The sequence below is a fragment of the Alosa pseudoharengus genome, unplaced genomic scaffold (assembly GCF_046254945.1).
Source record: "Alosa pseudoharengus isolate Yale_2024_CS ecotype anadromous, Long Island Sound unplaced genomic scaffold, YU_APseudo_1.1 YU_APseudo_1.1_scf_8, whole genome shotgun sequence".
In the NCBI taxonomy this organism is placed as follows: domain Eukaryota; kingdom Metazoa; phylum Chordata; class Actinopteri; order Clupeiformes; family Clupeidae; genus Alosa; species Alosa pseudoharengus.
In genome coordinates this window covers 32500130-32516540 of record NW_027468870.1, presented here as the reverse complement: position 1 = coordinate 32516540, position 16411 = coordinate 32500130, and the positions used below count along the sequence as shown (strand labels likewise).

The window sequence follows — 16411 nt, the reverse complement described above, 5'->3', positions numbered from 1 at the left end:
GGTTATTGCTTGAATTTTAGGTAGAGAGTAAAGAGGAGATAAATGCATCAGCAAACCCATTTGGCCTGTTTAATTGCTGCCATAGCCAGCACAACTAATGTTAATTTAACCTTCAATGGCTGTGATAAGTAGCCTAGCACTATATTGCATCAGATAGCCTACAAACCATAAACCACACGGCATGCACTGCATCTTCAATACTGAATAACATCCACATCTCCACTTCAAACAAAGCATACTTCCTTTGACAAGACTACTTCCCTTATAGTCTTGACTGAAGAAAAACAGGGCTAGCATGTTCTTAGTCATCATATCTTTTGGAAAATGTAGAAAAACACTAATTAAATCAGAGGATAGACAGTTAAAGGGGTATAGAACAATGACAACATGGAGGAAATGCTGACTGGTAGGCTGATAACAGATACATTCTTTCAAGATAATATTGCTTTATTAAATTCACTCAAACATATTCTTTGTTGGGTTATGAAATATTCCTAAAGGTAATGGCATTTTTTTTAAGATGCAAAGATTATGGAAACGTGTTTACAAAGTTAGCAAATAAAGGGGGTCAGCAGAATTTTATAAAAATAAAAAGACAGCACTAAAAGCTGCTATTTAGACTTTGTAACATCACCATCTGATCCTCTCTCCTTCAATATACTGCCTGGCAGCTTTATAGATTGTTCCTAAAGACCATTCAATCCAAACACATTTGTCATTTGTTTTTTCTGTAAATGTTTATCTTTTGAATCAGGTTTGGCCATCCCTCCCAAAGAGAACAATTATTGTGTCATTTTCAACAGCTTAATTCTCAAGAACTATTGTGTATGTATTGCTGATTAGCAGGGGAAATATGTATTGATTGCTAATTCGTAGTCACATTTTACTGCCATTAAAGTGTAGTGTAGGCAATTTCACATTTTGTATATTGTACATATTGTTTTGAGTCATTTGTTGCTGGCAGATGCTATGAGCTTCGATAGTCACTTGTGCTGGGCTCATTGTCACCAAATTCAGTTTCTGCTTGACATATTCACCACACTTCTCTTTGTAATACTTACTGTTTGGAACCATGCATGAATGTTTTTGATCCATCATGTTTGCTTCTTTTTCCTTTGCTTGCCATCACAGCTTAGCTTGTCAACCATTTGCTAATGCTCCTAGCCTAGTATGCCAATTGGCTCCTATTGACTGATATAAAAATGAATATAGGCTACTTTTTTTATGAAAGACAAAATAGTTTACATTTAACTTTAGTGATTGTGTGGTTAAGGGTCCGATTACCACCAGTGGTACCCGTACCACGTTTTGAGAACCACTGATATATCAAATATTTGAAGTCGAGAAAATACACGTTGAATGTTAAATGGATATTGAACTGTTGCTCAATTTTCCTTACACTTTTAAGGTTAGAGAATGTGTATTTGTATGTGAAGTGTTCAAAAGGGGCTCTCGTCCTGGTCTTTTCATAAACTAGGCTTCCAAAATTGTGGTTAATATCAGCAATGTGTCTTATTGTCTTGACACTAGAGATTCAATACTGACACATACATAGATAAGTTATTACTTGATCATCCCAAAGGATGCAAATTATCATTGGGCTGTCCTAAATGGTATAAAATGCTTTGGATATCTTCAAAGACGCTATTAGATTCATTTATACTCACATACTGGAATACATTCACATGACAATATGAATGGTTTTGTATTTGCGTATCCAAATGAAATAGGATACATCATTTTCTGGATTTTATTTTGAAATGGTCAAATACTTTGTATATTGCAGTATCACATACAAATGCTCAAATAAAAGGGAAATTTGACTCAAGTCTGTTTACATGTCTGCTTCTTAAAACCATAAAAAACTTCACAAATAAAATGTACTTTTAAAATACTATTGTACAGATCCAATACCAGAGTACTGTGGATGTGCCTATTTGTGCCAATCACACACACACACAGAGAAATGCAGTAGAGTTTTCAGATGTAATATCCCTGGGTTTGGAAGTAGTAAAAAAAGGTGATCCTAGACACCACAGCAAGAAGTTCATCCCTCAGTCCACACACGCAGATAGAGAATGAGAAAGGGGGAGAGAAAGACAGTTGTAGAAAAGAGGGAGGAGAGAATACATAACTGTAGTTTTGTACAGAGCAGGAAATAATATGTATTTAAAAGTGAAAGAATAAGACAGAGGGAGCTTTTATAAAGTGTTTCCTATTGGACTACTATTTAGTCTGCCTGGCAGTATAGACACACTAAACCCATCATTATAAATACATAAGGCTGTCCACACTACCAAATAAAATCATGTGGATATTTCATACAAATCAAAGACAGAATAATATGGTAATAACAGGCTTAAAAGTACAATACCGTTCAGGAGTCATGCATCTATACAATCGTTCCACGACAGAAAGAGTGTACGAGACATTGGGGGGTAGGTTTGGGAGTGAAGGTTAAAAATATGCTCAACAGACACTACCAGTCTCTCATGATGAGCTGTCTTTGCATACAAGGTCCTGGGCTGGACAAAAGAAGTGGGGAAAAAAATATCCACTTCCACATTTCCATGATTCAGGAATACGAGTGAAGATGTATACATGATTAAAACGGAAAACCAAAAGAAAACAAATAAGAAAAAAACAATAAGATCTTTTTTTTGCATATGAAGTGTTGACAGTAAAGACATTAAAACATAAATGAATAAATACAGACAGAACCTAAAAAAATGGTGGGTGAGCCTGACTCGTCTCTGCTGTTTACAGTCTACCCAACTATCTGTGGAGGTCTTCGACATGTCTTACTGGTCGAAAAAAACGTCAGCAATTCCATGAAAATCCTGTCAAAAATATTTTAAAAGAATCTAAAATCTGTGACAGCTTCTGTTTGTTTGAACGAGGAAAAGAAAACGATCAAGCTTCGAGAGCACACAGAGGCTTAGCCTCTTATCTCAAAGCGACAATACGGTGAAGCCCATCTCCATGCCATTGATTTGTGTTACGGCAACAGGAGTGAACTTCCAGAGCGATCAAACTTCTTCCCTTTTGAAAGTGCAGCCACTTGTTTCATCAACTCACGATTTTTGGCCTGTAAAATATTACATGAAACAAAAAATGTGAAAGTTACACGTGTTCCCAAATGTTTACAATATTTTGGGCCATAATTATAGTGTTCTTCTATCCAGTCTGTTTGGCCCTGTGGTGAGGAGACATACCTGTTGCTGCTCCATGGACTCCTTATGGGCTTTCTCCATGTTGTTCATCTTCACCCTCATATTTGACTCCTGGTACTGAAAATCTGCCTTCAGCTCAGTGAGCTACGAACAGAAGAGAACAAAAAAAGTGCATATTTTTTTCCCTTCATGTTTTTTTTTTTTACATCATATTGTATAGACCTCATCTAGACTGTGTACTTACACAGAGCAGCAACAAATAATCATCTCCACCATCTCTTTTGATCTCATTTTGTTTCCGTTACTCAAACAAGAAACTTCCATAACTTGGTAACTCATTCAGACTATCCTCAAGAGTATAAAAAAAAAAAAATCATTGAGGGTTCCATCCAAGAATCAATACCTTCCGGTCCTTGTCCAAGATGGTTTGATCTCGCTGCTGCAGAAGTCTCTTCAGACCCAGAACCTCCTCCTTCAGCTGGCTGATGAGGATGAAGTTGTCTGTTCCTCCTGAATCCACAGACTGGGCAATTGAGCTGCTGCAGGATTTACACATGGATGCAAGGACAGACAGGGAACAATCAGATGATATGATTTAAAAAGAAGGGAACAATCAGATGATATGATTTAAAAAGAAGGGAACAATCAGATGATATGATTTAAAGGAGAGAAGAACACAAACAGTGATGCATTGATAAACCTTCTGAGAGGTCTGGAGGTTTCTACAGGGGAAGCTCATTACAGCATGCCTGCATCTGCTTTAGTACCTGTCTCCATTTGATGGCTTCATCTCTAGCTTTGGTTTCTTCTTTGGAGTCTCCTTCTGAATGGATGATGATTTGTGGCTGTGACGATACATAATTAATACATTTGATTACAATGGGAAGACAGAACAAACAAAAACCTTTATATACTTGCTAATTCATTAACACATCCCTCATAACATGATAAAACAGAATCAAACATTGCTTCTCAATACTGCCACCAATCAGACACTAGAGGTGGTATCAGTTCTCAGGTCAGCGGGCCTCATGCAAGAACAAAGCATTGTGGTCCAACAGAGAAACTGTAATAGGTCAATGGGAAGGTTCGCATAATTATCAATTAACTGTTGATAATTATGCCAGTAAGACTGCATACACTAAACTCAGTCAGGTAGTGTAAATTAACACCTGCATTAAAGATATTTTCTTGTATTCTCTGAAGCATATCTGATCAATTTCTCTGCTCACGTTTTATTGCACATCCTGCACAAACATTAATATGTGATATTTGGTGTGTCTGCTTTGGCAGACAGCATACGTTATTCAGTAGTACAGTAATTTTGTTGAAACATGTCTTTCTTTTGAAAGTGGGAGTAGACATTTTGTGGCATCATCATGTGTCAACAGCAACTCATCACAAACTTAAGTTCAACTGTCTCCTAACTTTACAGTCCTGCTTTTATAATGTAAATGAGAAATTACAACTGGAAATACATCTCGCAAATCAGGAAATGCTTAAGAAGGAAAATCATATGGCAAAATTAGTAAAATCTTCACAAGATGTAATGGACTAATTAATCAACAACCAATCAAAAACAATTATTTAACCTTTGATGAGAGAGACATTGGAGACATAAGACATTTGTATACAGTTGCTAGATCCTGACCATTAAATCTGACATGGTCTCTGCACCTTGCATGAGCTTTTTCACAACAAACTGGTTTGTAAGAGTGGTCCTTGTATGAGGCCCATTGAAAAAAAAAAAAAGCCTACACTGTTTGTAGACTAATAGACCCTTTCAATCTGTTCTTTGAGGGATTCCGGGTATGTGCCACCGGAAATGCCTTTGGAACGCATGTTTGTTTATGCAGTTGAAAGGGTGATTAATCAATGTTCCAGCTTAAAATCTCATTCTATGCATCTCCTTTTATGAGCATCACTGTGTGTGACTGTGACTATGTGTGTGTGTGTGTGTGTGTGTGTGTGACTGTGACTATGTGTGTGTGTGTGTGTGTGTGTGCGCATTTGTGAGTATTTGCGTCCGGTCCTCACCTCTGCTTCCATAATCCCTGCTCTTGCTCTGGACTCAGGCTACCACTGAGCCTAGAAGATGTTCCACAGACAGAGCGAAGGGGAGGGAGGGAGGGAGGGAGGGAGAGATAGAGAGAGAGAGAGAGAGAGAGAAGAGAGTAAACAACTCAATTCCACTGTGGATTCTCTCAGCGAGTCATTCAATACACGACCGCCCAGTCATTCACTCGCATGGCATCTCGCCCCAGATACTCAGTAGTTATGATGAATGCTGCTGCATGTCAGAGGAGTCAGGTGCCAGTTCTAGGCTAACAGTGCTAGACTGGAATTGCACTGTGGACCTCAAGAAATGCATGCTATCGGACAGCATTGTTGACACCAAAAGAAGCAATGCATGCAAACAGTTCTACTGTCGTACTAAAAAGGGTATTCACAGACCATATGCAATTCAGTCAGGAAAACTCTTGTTGTTTGACACCAGAATGAAAGCAGTTTTATGTTTGTGTATTCCAAATTGTGCACCAATGTGTCGTGAACATTTAAATGCTTGTTTAGCCGGGAGATTAAAACAGTATATAACCAGGTTGGACCCATCATGAACACAGGCACTAGCTCGTCAAGCGTCCACAGATGTCCCGACACTCAAGTGTGCCCAAACTGTGATTCAGGAGATGCATGACGAGCATCAACAAAAACAGCCAAACAGTGACGTGAAAGATAAAGTCTGTATAGCATTAATGTTGAAGAACACAGCTAGTCTACTTTAAATGTCAAGATGATGTGTCAGTGACAAAAAGACTTTAATAGCAGCAACACACTGATAAGCCCAGACAACTCTATCTGCCATGAGCCACATCTAGATTTCCATGAAATGTGTCCTCTTTTCCCACACCATCATCATAAGTGTCGCCTACAGAGCACATCCAAGAGCTCAAAAAGGGACAGTGCAGGCACAATCTCCCTGTTGTTAGAGTTTTCCCATCAGAATAAATAGTTAATTACAGTAAGCGGCTTAAGAGTTCTGCTGCTTACATAACTATGTTGGCCAAGTTCAGCTACACTTAATGCCTTCAGCAACAAGGCTAATCTGCAGGCTAATGCGTCAACATGAAAACAAAAGTCGCTGAGCAGAATACCAAAGAGACACTGAACAGATAAAGTCAGCAATACTAGTTTAAAGATTTGCAGCTTAGATGACACAGTATGGCGACACGTCCAAACCTGAGATTGACTATAATTTCACTACTAGACCAATTTCTAACAGAATATGAAAAAAATACTTTTGAGATCAATACAACACAATAAGTCAAGTAATGAGCTACACGCCAGTTGATACTCAGGTCTACACTCACCGGCCACTTTATTAGGTACACTGCGCTCCTGTGTCTCCTTCAGGTACACCGTGATCCCGTGTGTCCTTCGGGCAGCCTTAATTCTTCGTGGCATAGATTCAACAAGGTGCTAGAAACATTCCATCAGAGAATTTGGTCCATATTGACAAGATAGCATCACACAGTGGCTGCAGGTTTGTCGGCTGCACATCCATGATGCGAATCTCCATTTCTGCCACATCCCAAAGGTGCTCTTTTGGATTGAGATCTGGTGACTGTGGAAGCCATTTGAGTAAAATGAACTCATTGCCATGTTCAAGAAACCAGTTTGAGATGATTCAAGCTTTGTGACATATCCTGCTGGAAGTAGCCATCAGAAGATGGGTAGCCTACACTGTGGTCATTAAGGGACAGACATGGTCAACAACAATAGTCAGGTAGACTGTGTCAACGTTCAATTGGTATGAGGGGGCCAAAAGTGTGCCAAGAAAAAAATCCCCCACACCATTCCACCACCAGCACCAACAACCTGAATCGTTGATACAGAATAGAATATGCTTTCATATTGTTTATGCCAAATTCTGACCCTACCATCCAAATGGGGTAGCAGATACCGAGACTCATCAGACCTGGCGACAATTTTGGTGAGCCTCAATTTAGCCTCAGTTCTGTTCTTAGCGGACAGGAGTGGCACCTGGTGTGGTCTTGCTGCTGTAAACTATCTGCTTCATAGTTCACCGTTTTGTGCGCTCAGAGATGCTCTTCTGTTCTGCATACCACTGTTGTAACAAGTGGTCATTTGAGTCACTGTCGCATTTTTATCAGCTCAAAGCAGTCTGGCAATTCTCCTCAACAGGCATCAACAAGGCATTTTCTCTCCCAGAAAACTGCTGCTCACTAGAGATTTTCTCTTTATCGGACCATTCTCTGTAAAGCCTAGAGATGGTTGTGCGTGGAAATCCCAGTATATCAGCAATTTCTGAAATGTTCAGACCAGCCCCTCTGGCACCAACCATGCCACATTCAGTCTTTTCTTCTCCATTCCGATGCTTGGTTTGAACTTCAGCAGATCATCTTGGCCATGTCTACACGCCTAAATGCATTGAGTTGCTGCCATGTTATGGCAGTTGAAGAGGTGTCCCTAATAACGTGGCCTGTGAGTGTATATAGACTATGTCTCTCTATTTCTCTAGTTAATTCCAAACACTCCCATCCATCTAATATCTGCCACAAAACAATGGGAGGATACATAATGACTGCATGTTCCGTCATGAATCTGCTCTGCTGGAGAGCGGGTGGACGGCAAAGCAGGTAACACGGCTTACTTGTGGTGTGAGCTGCTGTGGCGGTGTTGGTGGTGGTGGTGGTGATGGTGCTGCTGTCTCGGGTGCTCCTTTTCGCTGAGCGATGACGAGTTGGAGTGGGACGAGCCCAGGCCTTTCCGCTGCTCCTTGGTCTTCTGGAGCACACGGCGATATGACAGAGTACACAACCAGCACAGGAGCTTCCCATCCACCTACACAGAGAAGTCGACACAAGACGAGGGAAAACTATAAACAAACCTCACTGCATAAGCCTTTCAGACCTTTCTGCCAAGTTGTGAAACAAAGCCACTCAAAATAAAATTAATAGTAAATAATGCTTTGGTTTAGAAAACAAATGATGTTTGGAGAGCATCAAATTATGAAAAAAACTGTAAACATTTTGGTAGTGCTCCGGTGAAATTTGAGGCAACGGTAAAGTCACCTTTCGCCGCCCCTCCTCTTTCCTGTCGAAGGCACACTGCTGTTTGCACTGCTCGCAGGTCTGTGGAGGGCCATACTTCTTTTCAGAATTTGTGCAGCGCTGACACTTTGTTCCGATGAACGCAGCAATGATGTTGCAATACTGACACGGCTTTGGCTGGAGGAACACACACATAACACAACGTGTAAGGGTAAAGTCACACGGGTACACCGCAGAATGATAACTCAATGCAATCCTCAATACTCAAGTACAACCATACTAGGAAACACTTAAACTTGGACTTACATGTGGTTTGTGGAAATTCAATTTCAGTCTATGAAATCATTGTTGAACAATACTGAACATCACCTTAACCAAACCCAACCTGTATCCTTAACCTTAAAGGTGCCATATGTAATGTCGCCAAAAAATCAATTCATACTCCACATTCCACCAAAGATGGGGGCAGTATACCTCCAGAAAGTGAGTTGGTCTACCCTAGAGTAACAACCGAGACACGTGTATTGCAGTTGGGCTGGCGGTTATGTTGCCCGCAGACTACCTCCCATGGCTGAAACTGGTATTATGACACCTGACGGGCTGTGGCTAGTAATTTAGCATGCTAATTCAGGTTGATATCTCTGCAGCACTATACCTTGTCATTTTTTTAATGACATCATCACCCTTATTTCTTCTCATTCTTGATGCGTGTAGCTCATTTTTTTGATATTTTTACCTCAATTCTTACACATGGCACCTTTAACCATAAATGGTTGTTAATGGGGTGTCAACATTTTCTTTATAATCTGAGCATCTGTGGTCTAAAGCAGACCATCCAAGTAAAGTGTGACCCAAAACGACCCTGTTCAAATTGTGATAAACCATCTAATTATAATTTGCATAAATATTTACCTCCTTAAATATGTTTAATCTCTGCACTTTGATGAGAATCCTGTGACCCTGATTAAATTATCCCTACCCTTGACCAAATAAACGATTTGCTCAACCCAAAGTCAAGACATGTTTTGGAACCAACATATTACGATTATGATATTTGAGCAGATGCAACCCAGGAGGATAACTTACCGTCCCAAACTGTTTAACATTCTGGGCACATTTCTTGCAGATTGTGTTTGTTTTGCTGTGAGACAGAGAGACACACACTTGGTGAGTGCTGAAAATGTGTACGAAAATATTGGCCTAACGGGTTATACAAATAATAATAAAAACAAAACAAGGACTTACCTCTCCTGCTGAAATTCAGACCTGCAGTATGTACATTTAACAATAGGGTGTGCGATTCGACACTCCTGTATATAAAACAAGAAAAATTGTTGAATGCAACATAACAGACACAACAGTCTTTGGTCAGTTAATAACCACACCAATCTAAGGCTACAAAACAAAATATAAGTTCACATATTCTAATATAAGTTCAAATATTTACTTAGGTAACTTCTGTCTATGAGATTGACAGGACATCTATCCGGCTTTCAGTGCTGTATCAGTCTTCAGTGGGTTAAGACTAAAGCATTAGGCTACAGTAGAACACAAGTCTGTATTTATAGAAGATAAGCCCATGTTAACCATTTGGATGCTGACTGCTACTGCCAGTTTTTGTGTGAATATAAAAGGTAATTCATACAGCTGTAGGCTATTTCATACATAATAATCTACAACTTTAACAACTACGTGCCTCCTCGTCTTAAATTGATTACTGCAGCATCTTAACTACTGCTCATTAAACAGATTATGTAAACACAACTCTAAATGTCTACATTCAAGTGTGACTCATGCAGCAGTTCCGACACAAGATGCCAATGCAAACACTTTCACTGTTAACCACAGCTGCCACAGTTACTAAAAGGTGTTCATTGGGAAATGGAGTAGGCCTACGCCTTGCACTGTGTTTACGCAACAACATTGTATCTCAATTCCGCATACTTTGTATTGCACAAGTCAACCATTTAAGACGTAAGAAGCAGAGGATCGACAAAACACGTTAAACTTTCGTATAGGCTACAATAATCAGCCTCTTCTTTTAAAAGAGCAGGTACCTTATCGGCCGAGATTCTACCACTGGTACCACATCGGATGCTACACTTGACAACGTACGATGAACATTAGCATTACCCCCAGAAATCATAAGCTCATACTGGTGCATTTCAAACAAAACACTAAGTTGGTTAGCCAACGTAGCTGCTGTTAGCCGTCAAAGTTCTAACGTTAGCTGCTGCTGATGAGAAAACACAAGTTTTTTTTACGGCTGATTTGGGTTATTTCAAGAATATGGAAACGAAATAACACAAGACCTTTTGGTATAGCGTTCTACTGGGACTGTTTGAGACAAATACCACATACTGCTGTGTCAGTGTTCACAAAAAATAACGTTACCAGCATCAAGTCGATGGCTACCTCAACAAGGCTAGCCATAATCCGGTAAGTAACGTTAGCATCCAATGTACCTGCTAGTCAGGGAACATACAGCCATTTGTCCTTCCATAGCAGGCTAACCCTAGAGTAGCTTTGTTGCTATTTCTAGCCAGGAAAACTGACATTACATAATCTGATAAAACCCTATTTTTCACATGGGTACTTTAATGACTGTGTCTCAAACAACTGTTATCATAAAAGCTTAATTTAAGATCGACACATATCTGAATATTTCCCAAAGGAAGATATAAGTTTAACGTTAATTGAGCATGCACACAGATACAAACCTTGCACAGTTGTTGTCCCTGGGATAGCTCCTCGAACGGATATCGCTGGTTACATTTTGTACACGCGTAAAGGGCCGATGTTGCCATTCTCACAAAAACACAAAACACGCCAAGTCGAACTCCAAGATTGTCAGAAAGCCACACGACCGATACCAGACAGTCTGTCAACTGGATGGTCTGACAGACAAATCCAATTTGAAAATAAACAAAGGAGCCAAAAATTATTTGAGATTACAACTGGGGCTAACTTTGCTATGTAGACAGCTACTTTTAGCTAGCAATGCTAGCTTCCTAAACATCTAACGCTAAGTAACTAATTGTTGATTTGATGAGTAACTAGCTTGTTTCTCTACAGATATCTAACCGGATCACACCGTGCCACTCAAATATCATATTCGCTATCTATCTGTTTAAATAGCAATATCTGGAGTTAAAACCCTCTGTTATTTTCCCTTTCTCCGTCTTCAGCGCATCCGCGTCGTCACGCTGACCGGAAAACGCTCAGCAACGACAAAGGATGGGCAGGAAAGCCAATCACGATCCACCCAAGGTGGGCGGGAATCGGCATTTGAATTGTTTAAGCCAATGGTATGAAAAGGAACACTTCTTTGAAATGTGTCTAGCCCAATTTCTGAAACACTCACGTTGAACCATAGCCACGAACTCAGTTCACAAACTTTACGAGCAGAAATTATAAGGTATCAAGTTGGTACTTGTTACGTCATGTGATCAAAGAGAGAGCAAGGGAGGCATTCTGATCTAAACAGATATTCACAAGGATTAAAGTTCTCCGTCGTAGGACGGATTTCCGTCAATTTGATTTTAGAAATGTCATATTTGAGATCGATGCAGATCCGATGAGAAAAAAAATAGGAGGGGGGGGGGCTATCACCTTTTGCTTTTCCTTTTTTAAGGCAACTACAAATATTAGGTAAATGTTTAAAGACCTAATAGTGTTCTTGAGAACTTTCTGTGTCTCAATCAGTGACCGCTCAAGAAGATAGCCTACGTCAGCCATGAGTTTCGCTTTGTTTATGTTGTAGCTACACACTTCTCGGGCGTTTGCTTAAAAAAAAGAACACGTATGGAGGACTATAATAACGGTCTAAAAGTTGGATTATAGTGACACAATCGAGACAGCTGATGAGGTTGGCCAATCCGTTTAACTTTTTTGGATATGATATTGTGAGCTCTATGTGCGAATTCGGAGTAGAAGCGGCTGTGTTCTTTCCGTGCATCAATGTAGACAATTTCTTACTATCGCGAACTCAGGGGAGGTCATTCATTTTGGGTGTCACCTATGACTAGAACAGATAGCCTGCTATGCCACCCGATGTAGGCTACTATTATTGTTAGCGTGTTAACATAAAATAATAATAATGTAACGTTTAATAGCGAACCACACAGTTGTCCAATCAAAAGGTTTATTCACTGGGAACGAGAGCCGGGACACATATAGACACAGAACACAATGCAAACAGGGCAGGTCAAGCACGCACACACACTACACATACAGGGGAGGACGCAGCCTCCCACACAAAAAGGATCACACACGAGGGAGAACTAAAAGGGAAACATGTTACAATAAAGACGCTAACATTGCACACAAAACTAAGGAGAATAACGACATAAACCCCCCAAATGTTCGCTCTCGTATCCCAGGATCCCCTGCGCGGGAGAACGCTAACACTGTCTTTTGCGCCGACGTTACAATAATATTGTCATCATCGCGAACTGTCGAGTAAGGGGTTCAGTCGTGTTTGTGACGCACAGACGGCCTTGTAGCCTATTTTGCTTAGGCCTCACTTTTAACGACAGTAGGTTGTGAGTGTATGTTGACAAAAAATAACCATACAATTAAAATAGTCAACTTAAAACTTTGCTATAAAATATTATTAATTTATAGCACAAAACCATAACCAGTAGGCCTACCAGAACCTCGCATATTAGCGTCATGATTTGTGTGCGTCTATTTGGCAAGGCCACTAGCTGTCATGGATGCGTTGTTGCTAAAGGAAGGCAGGTGTCAAAAGTTAAAAAATAAATGGAGATGGGCAGCTGTTGGAAACGGGGGAGAACTAACAAGCCATGGTGTGTAAAGAAATTAAAGTGCCAGGGGTTTGATTTTGCGCGGTTCGCTGCAAGAAAATTGTTTATTAGAGGGAGAGCAGATAGCTAACAAACGTTCAAAAAAAGTCCTGTTGGCAAATTTGAGGAAAAGTCGGTAAAGGGGTTATTTCACACAATTTGAGGGTGCTGAATTCAAATATGTTGTTTACCAAGCTCAATTTTGAGTTTTAAGCTTGCTAATTAGCATAATAAGCATAATTCACATACTTTTTGGTTTTGCCATCAGGAATTGCAAAAAAGAAGGCATTCATATACTCTTTATGTATCAGATATGTTGTAGGACAGGACAGGAATTACCCCAATGACCCTCAAGAAGCAAATGAAAATAAGCTACAACTAAAATATAAATTGAAATAATAGCTACAATTCAGTATGGTTTAGAAACAAAATAGATTCCTTGATAATAAATTGATAGAATAGTAGGTGACTGCTCATTTTTCTGTAGAAAGTACTTTGTCACTAACTATTATGAACAGTTGTCAGTCTTTACAGAGGATTCACACTGTATTTTTTTTTACTGTAAAGGCGACTGTGCTTGCCTAGTTAAAACATCTCACTGGTGCTCTTTCCTATCATTCAAATTCCAGCCATGCAGAAAAATGGAAGAGTGTGCTATGCATGTTTGAGGAGTGCTGAAGAGTGCTATGGAGATTGCATTATTTGCAAAAAATGTATGGTTATGGTTATGGGATTTTGCAGACGCCTTTGTCCAAAGCAACACACAAATACAAAAACAACATAATATTTAAAATATATATAGAATATCAATAATAAACAATAATGTCAAATTAATCAACAGCCTAATGAAAATAAAACAATATTATACAAACCATAACGCATAAGAAGCACTTAAAGAACTAAGTGCATGTTGAACAGGAATGTCTTTAGACCCCTCTTAAACAACCCAAAATTACCACAGGAACGGAGACCACTGGGCAACTCATTCCACCATCATGGAACCACTGAGGAAAAGAGTCTTGAATTAGACCTAGTGATTGCCTTGATTATTGAATTAAAATAACTAGGAGCAGATCCAGTCAGTGTCCTATAGGCCAAAGTGAGAGATTTAAATTTAATTCTGGCTACTATAGGGAGCCAATGGAGAGTAACTAGGAGAGGAGTTACATGTGTCCTCTTTGGCTGATTGAAGACCAGGTGTGCTCCAGCATTCTGAATCAGCTGTAATGATCTTATTACACAAGCGAGTAAGCCAACTAATAGTGAATTACAATAGTCCAGCTTGGAGATGACCATGGTTTAAACAAGAAGTTGTGTGGAATCTTGTGTCAGATAAGGTCTGATCTTCCTAATGTTGTAAAGCATAAACTGACATGATTTTGCAATAGATAGATAGATAGATAGATAGATCGATAGATACTTTACTGATCCCCAAGGGGAAATTCAAGAATGCTACATGCTCAGAGAAGTTAAGTCGGTCATCAATTACAACGGCCAAGTTACGTGCCGATCTAGTTGGGGTCAGTGAAGTTGAGTCAAGCTGGATTTTAATCTGTTGGGGAATAGCTGTTTTAGCTGGAAACACCAAAACAATTTAGACAAGATATCCTTTATAGTGCAACAAAAAGAAACATTCTCCAGTGCATCATTACTGCATATGATGCTGAAAAGGAAGTGGACCTAGAACAAATCCTTAGTTATGAACTGATTAATGTCTCTGTACTGTAGCTATTGCAGATATCAATTGTTATTGTGAAGTGGAAATAAGTCTATCCTCACTCAAGTGCTGTCTAGCAATGTGGAATGTCCAGTAGTGATCACTGCAAAAACTGCTCATTCAACACTGGTAATAGATGCTCAAGATCTAGTTATGTCTTTAGGACACCCATCTGACTGCAGCACATTTAAGAAGTATGCAGGAAAGTTTGTAAGAAACTTTTGTATTGTTATTTGGTATTTGTTATATGGGAGCAAATTATGTTAACTATCAAAGAAATAGACCTAATGTAGGAATGCACACAGATATTGCAACAGATATTGGTGTAGGCCTATCTGATGAAGACCTGAGTGGTTAAAAGCCTACTTTGGCTATTTAAAGGTAATTTATTACCAAAACACCACACAATATAATTGAGCTATAACAAACAATAAAGGACTTAATCACACACAAACTACTATTTTACTGACTACAAAAATAATAATTATGTATGAAGTTTAAAACCCAGAATTGACCAAAAGTGTACCAAATTCAACACAAATGACTCAATACACTTGGAGGAGGCCTGCGTCCTTTCTTTTCTAGATATTTTAGGATTTTGATATCGTTTATCGAGTATCAACATATTTATGGCAGGTATTATATCGAAGTCATAATTTTGGTATCGTGACAACACTATGCCAGAGCCACTCTGTTTTGTAGATGTTGAGGATCGGAGGCTACCATCAACAAGTGATGCTGCTCAGTGGCATATTAGAAGAGCTCAGTATCAAGCTCCAGTATGGAGGCAAGAACACATACCAAATCCAGTGTTACTAGAAGTAAAACATTTTTTACTTGTCGGTTGTTGCTGATGGTAGATGCAGTTCTGCATTACGCTTATTCCCGCTATCTAAGTTCATATGTACTGTGGGATATATTCTGAGTTGAAGGTTATCTGTGCAACTTGTTATTGTGATGAAATGCATTAAACACCACATGAGTGACTCACTATAGCAATAAAAATATGGTTGTGTTTTGATTAGAATTTCCGAGTTTATTACATGTTAACTGTAATCATGTTCCCATTAAATACATTAATAAACTATAGTATGGTTTCTTTAATGCTTAAACATGTATTTAGTGTATTTAGAGAACACTTTTATTTGGTTTTAGTGATTACTTTTGAAATCAACCCAATTTGGGAAAAAATAAACAAAGAAAATCGCTATTTTATGTTAAAATGCTGATTATGTGGCTTAGAAATCAGAATTGAGCTTGGTAAACAAAATATTCAACTAGCCACCACGACAGAGGTAGGCTACGTTTATCTATGGCTGACCGTTTTTACGTTTAGAAAGTAGGCTACGCATGTTCTTTCATAGCGCAACACGACCGGTCCCTCACCATATCGCAACCTCTTTTCAACCTTATACAATCTGTTGCTGAAGACAAAAGCGCCACCTCCAGATTGTCGTTATCAAATGTGCAGACCTCCTGCATGAGCACACACAGTATTGCTGCTCATTGGAAAACTGAGTTGTCTGTAAAACTCAAAATTACCATGTTTTCATTAAATGCGGATGAGGCAACAATGGAAATATGAACAGTATCTAGAATGTTCTGATTCGTTACTTTGATGAGGAAATGGAAAGTCTTGCA

General features: G+C 39.2%; 1 protein-coding gene across 2 annotated transcripts; it reads right to left on the bottom strand.

Moving 5' to 3' along the window:
• Nucleotides 1–1736: 1736 nt before the first annotated feature.
• fam76b (family with sequence similarity 76 member B) lies at nucleotides 1737–11450 on the bottom strand. Of its 2 annotated transcripts, XM_076273763.1 has the most exons (10): nucleotides 10966–11450; nucleotides 9491–9555; nucleotides 9332–9386; nucleotides 8267–8422; nucleotides 7846–8036; nucleotides 5211–5261; nucleotides 3941–4018; nucleotides 3577–3712; nucleotides 3216–3317; nucleotides 1737–3088 (listed from the first exon to the last, which is right to left on the bottom strand). In XM_076273763.1, the coding sequence occupies exons 1-10, from the start codon at nucleotides 11050–11052 to the stop codon at nucleotides 2999–3001; spliced, it is 1011 nt and encodes a 336-aa protein (XP_076129878.1). In that variant the 5' UTR covers nucleotides 11053–11450; the 3' UTR covers nucleotides 1737–2998. The 2 variants fall into 2 exon arrangements, with proteins under 2 accessions (XP_076129878.1, XP_076129879.1); XM_076273764.1 differs by lacking the exon at nucleotides 5211–5261.
• Between the last annotated feature and the right edge of the window lie 4961 nt (nucleotides 11451–16411).

Excerpts from the sequence above, each read along its gene's own strand:
- fam76b (XM_076273763.1), bottom strand. The coding sequence starts at position 11,052 with ATGGCAACATCGGCCCTTTACGCGTGTACAAAATGTAACCAGCGATAT. Across the intron at positions 8,037-8,266 it reads AAGAGGAGGGGCGGCGAAAG|GTGGATGGGAAGCTCCTGTG; the intron begins GTGACTTTACCG and ends TTCTCTGTGTAG. Across the intron at positions 3,318-3,576 it reads TCTTGGACAAGGACCGGAAG|CTCACTGAGCTGAAGGCAGA; the intron begins GTATTGATTCTT and ends TTCTGTTCGTAG.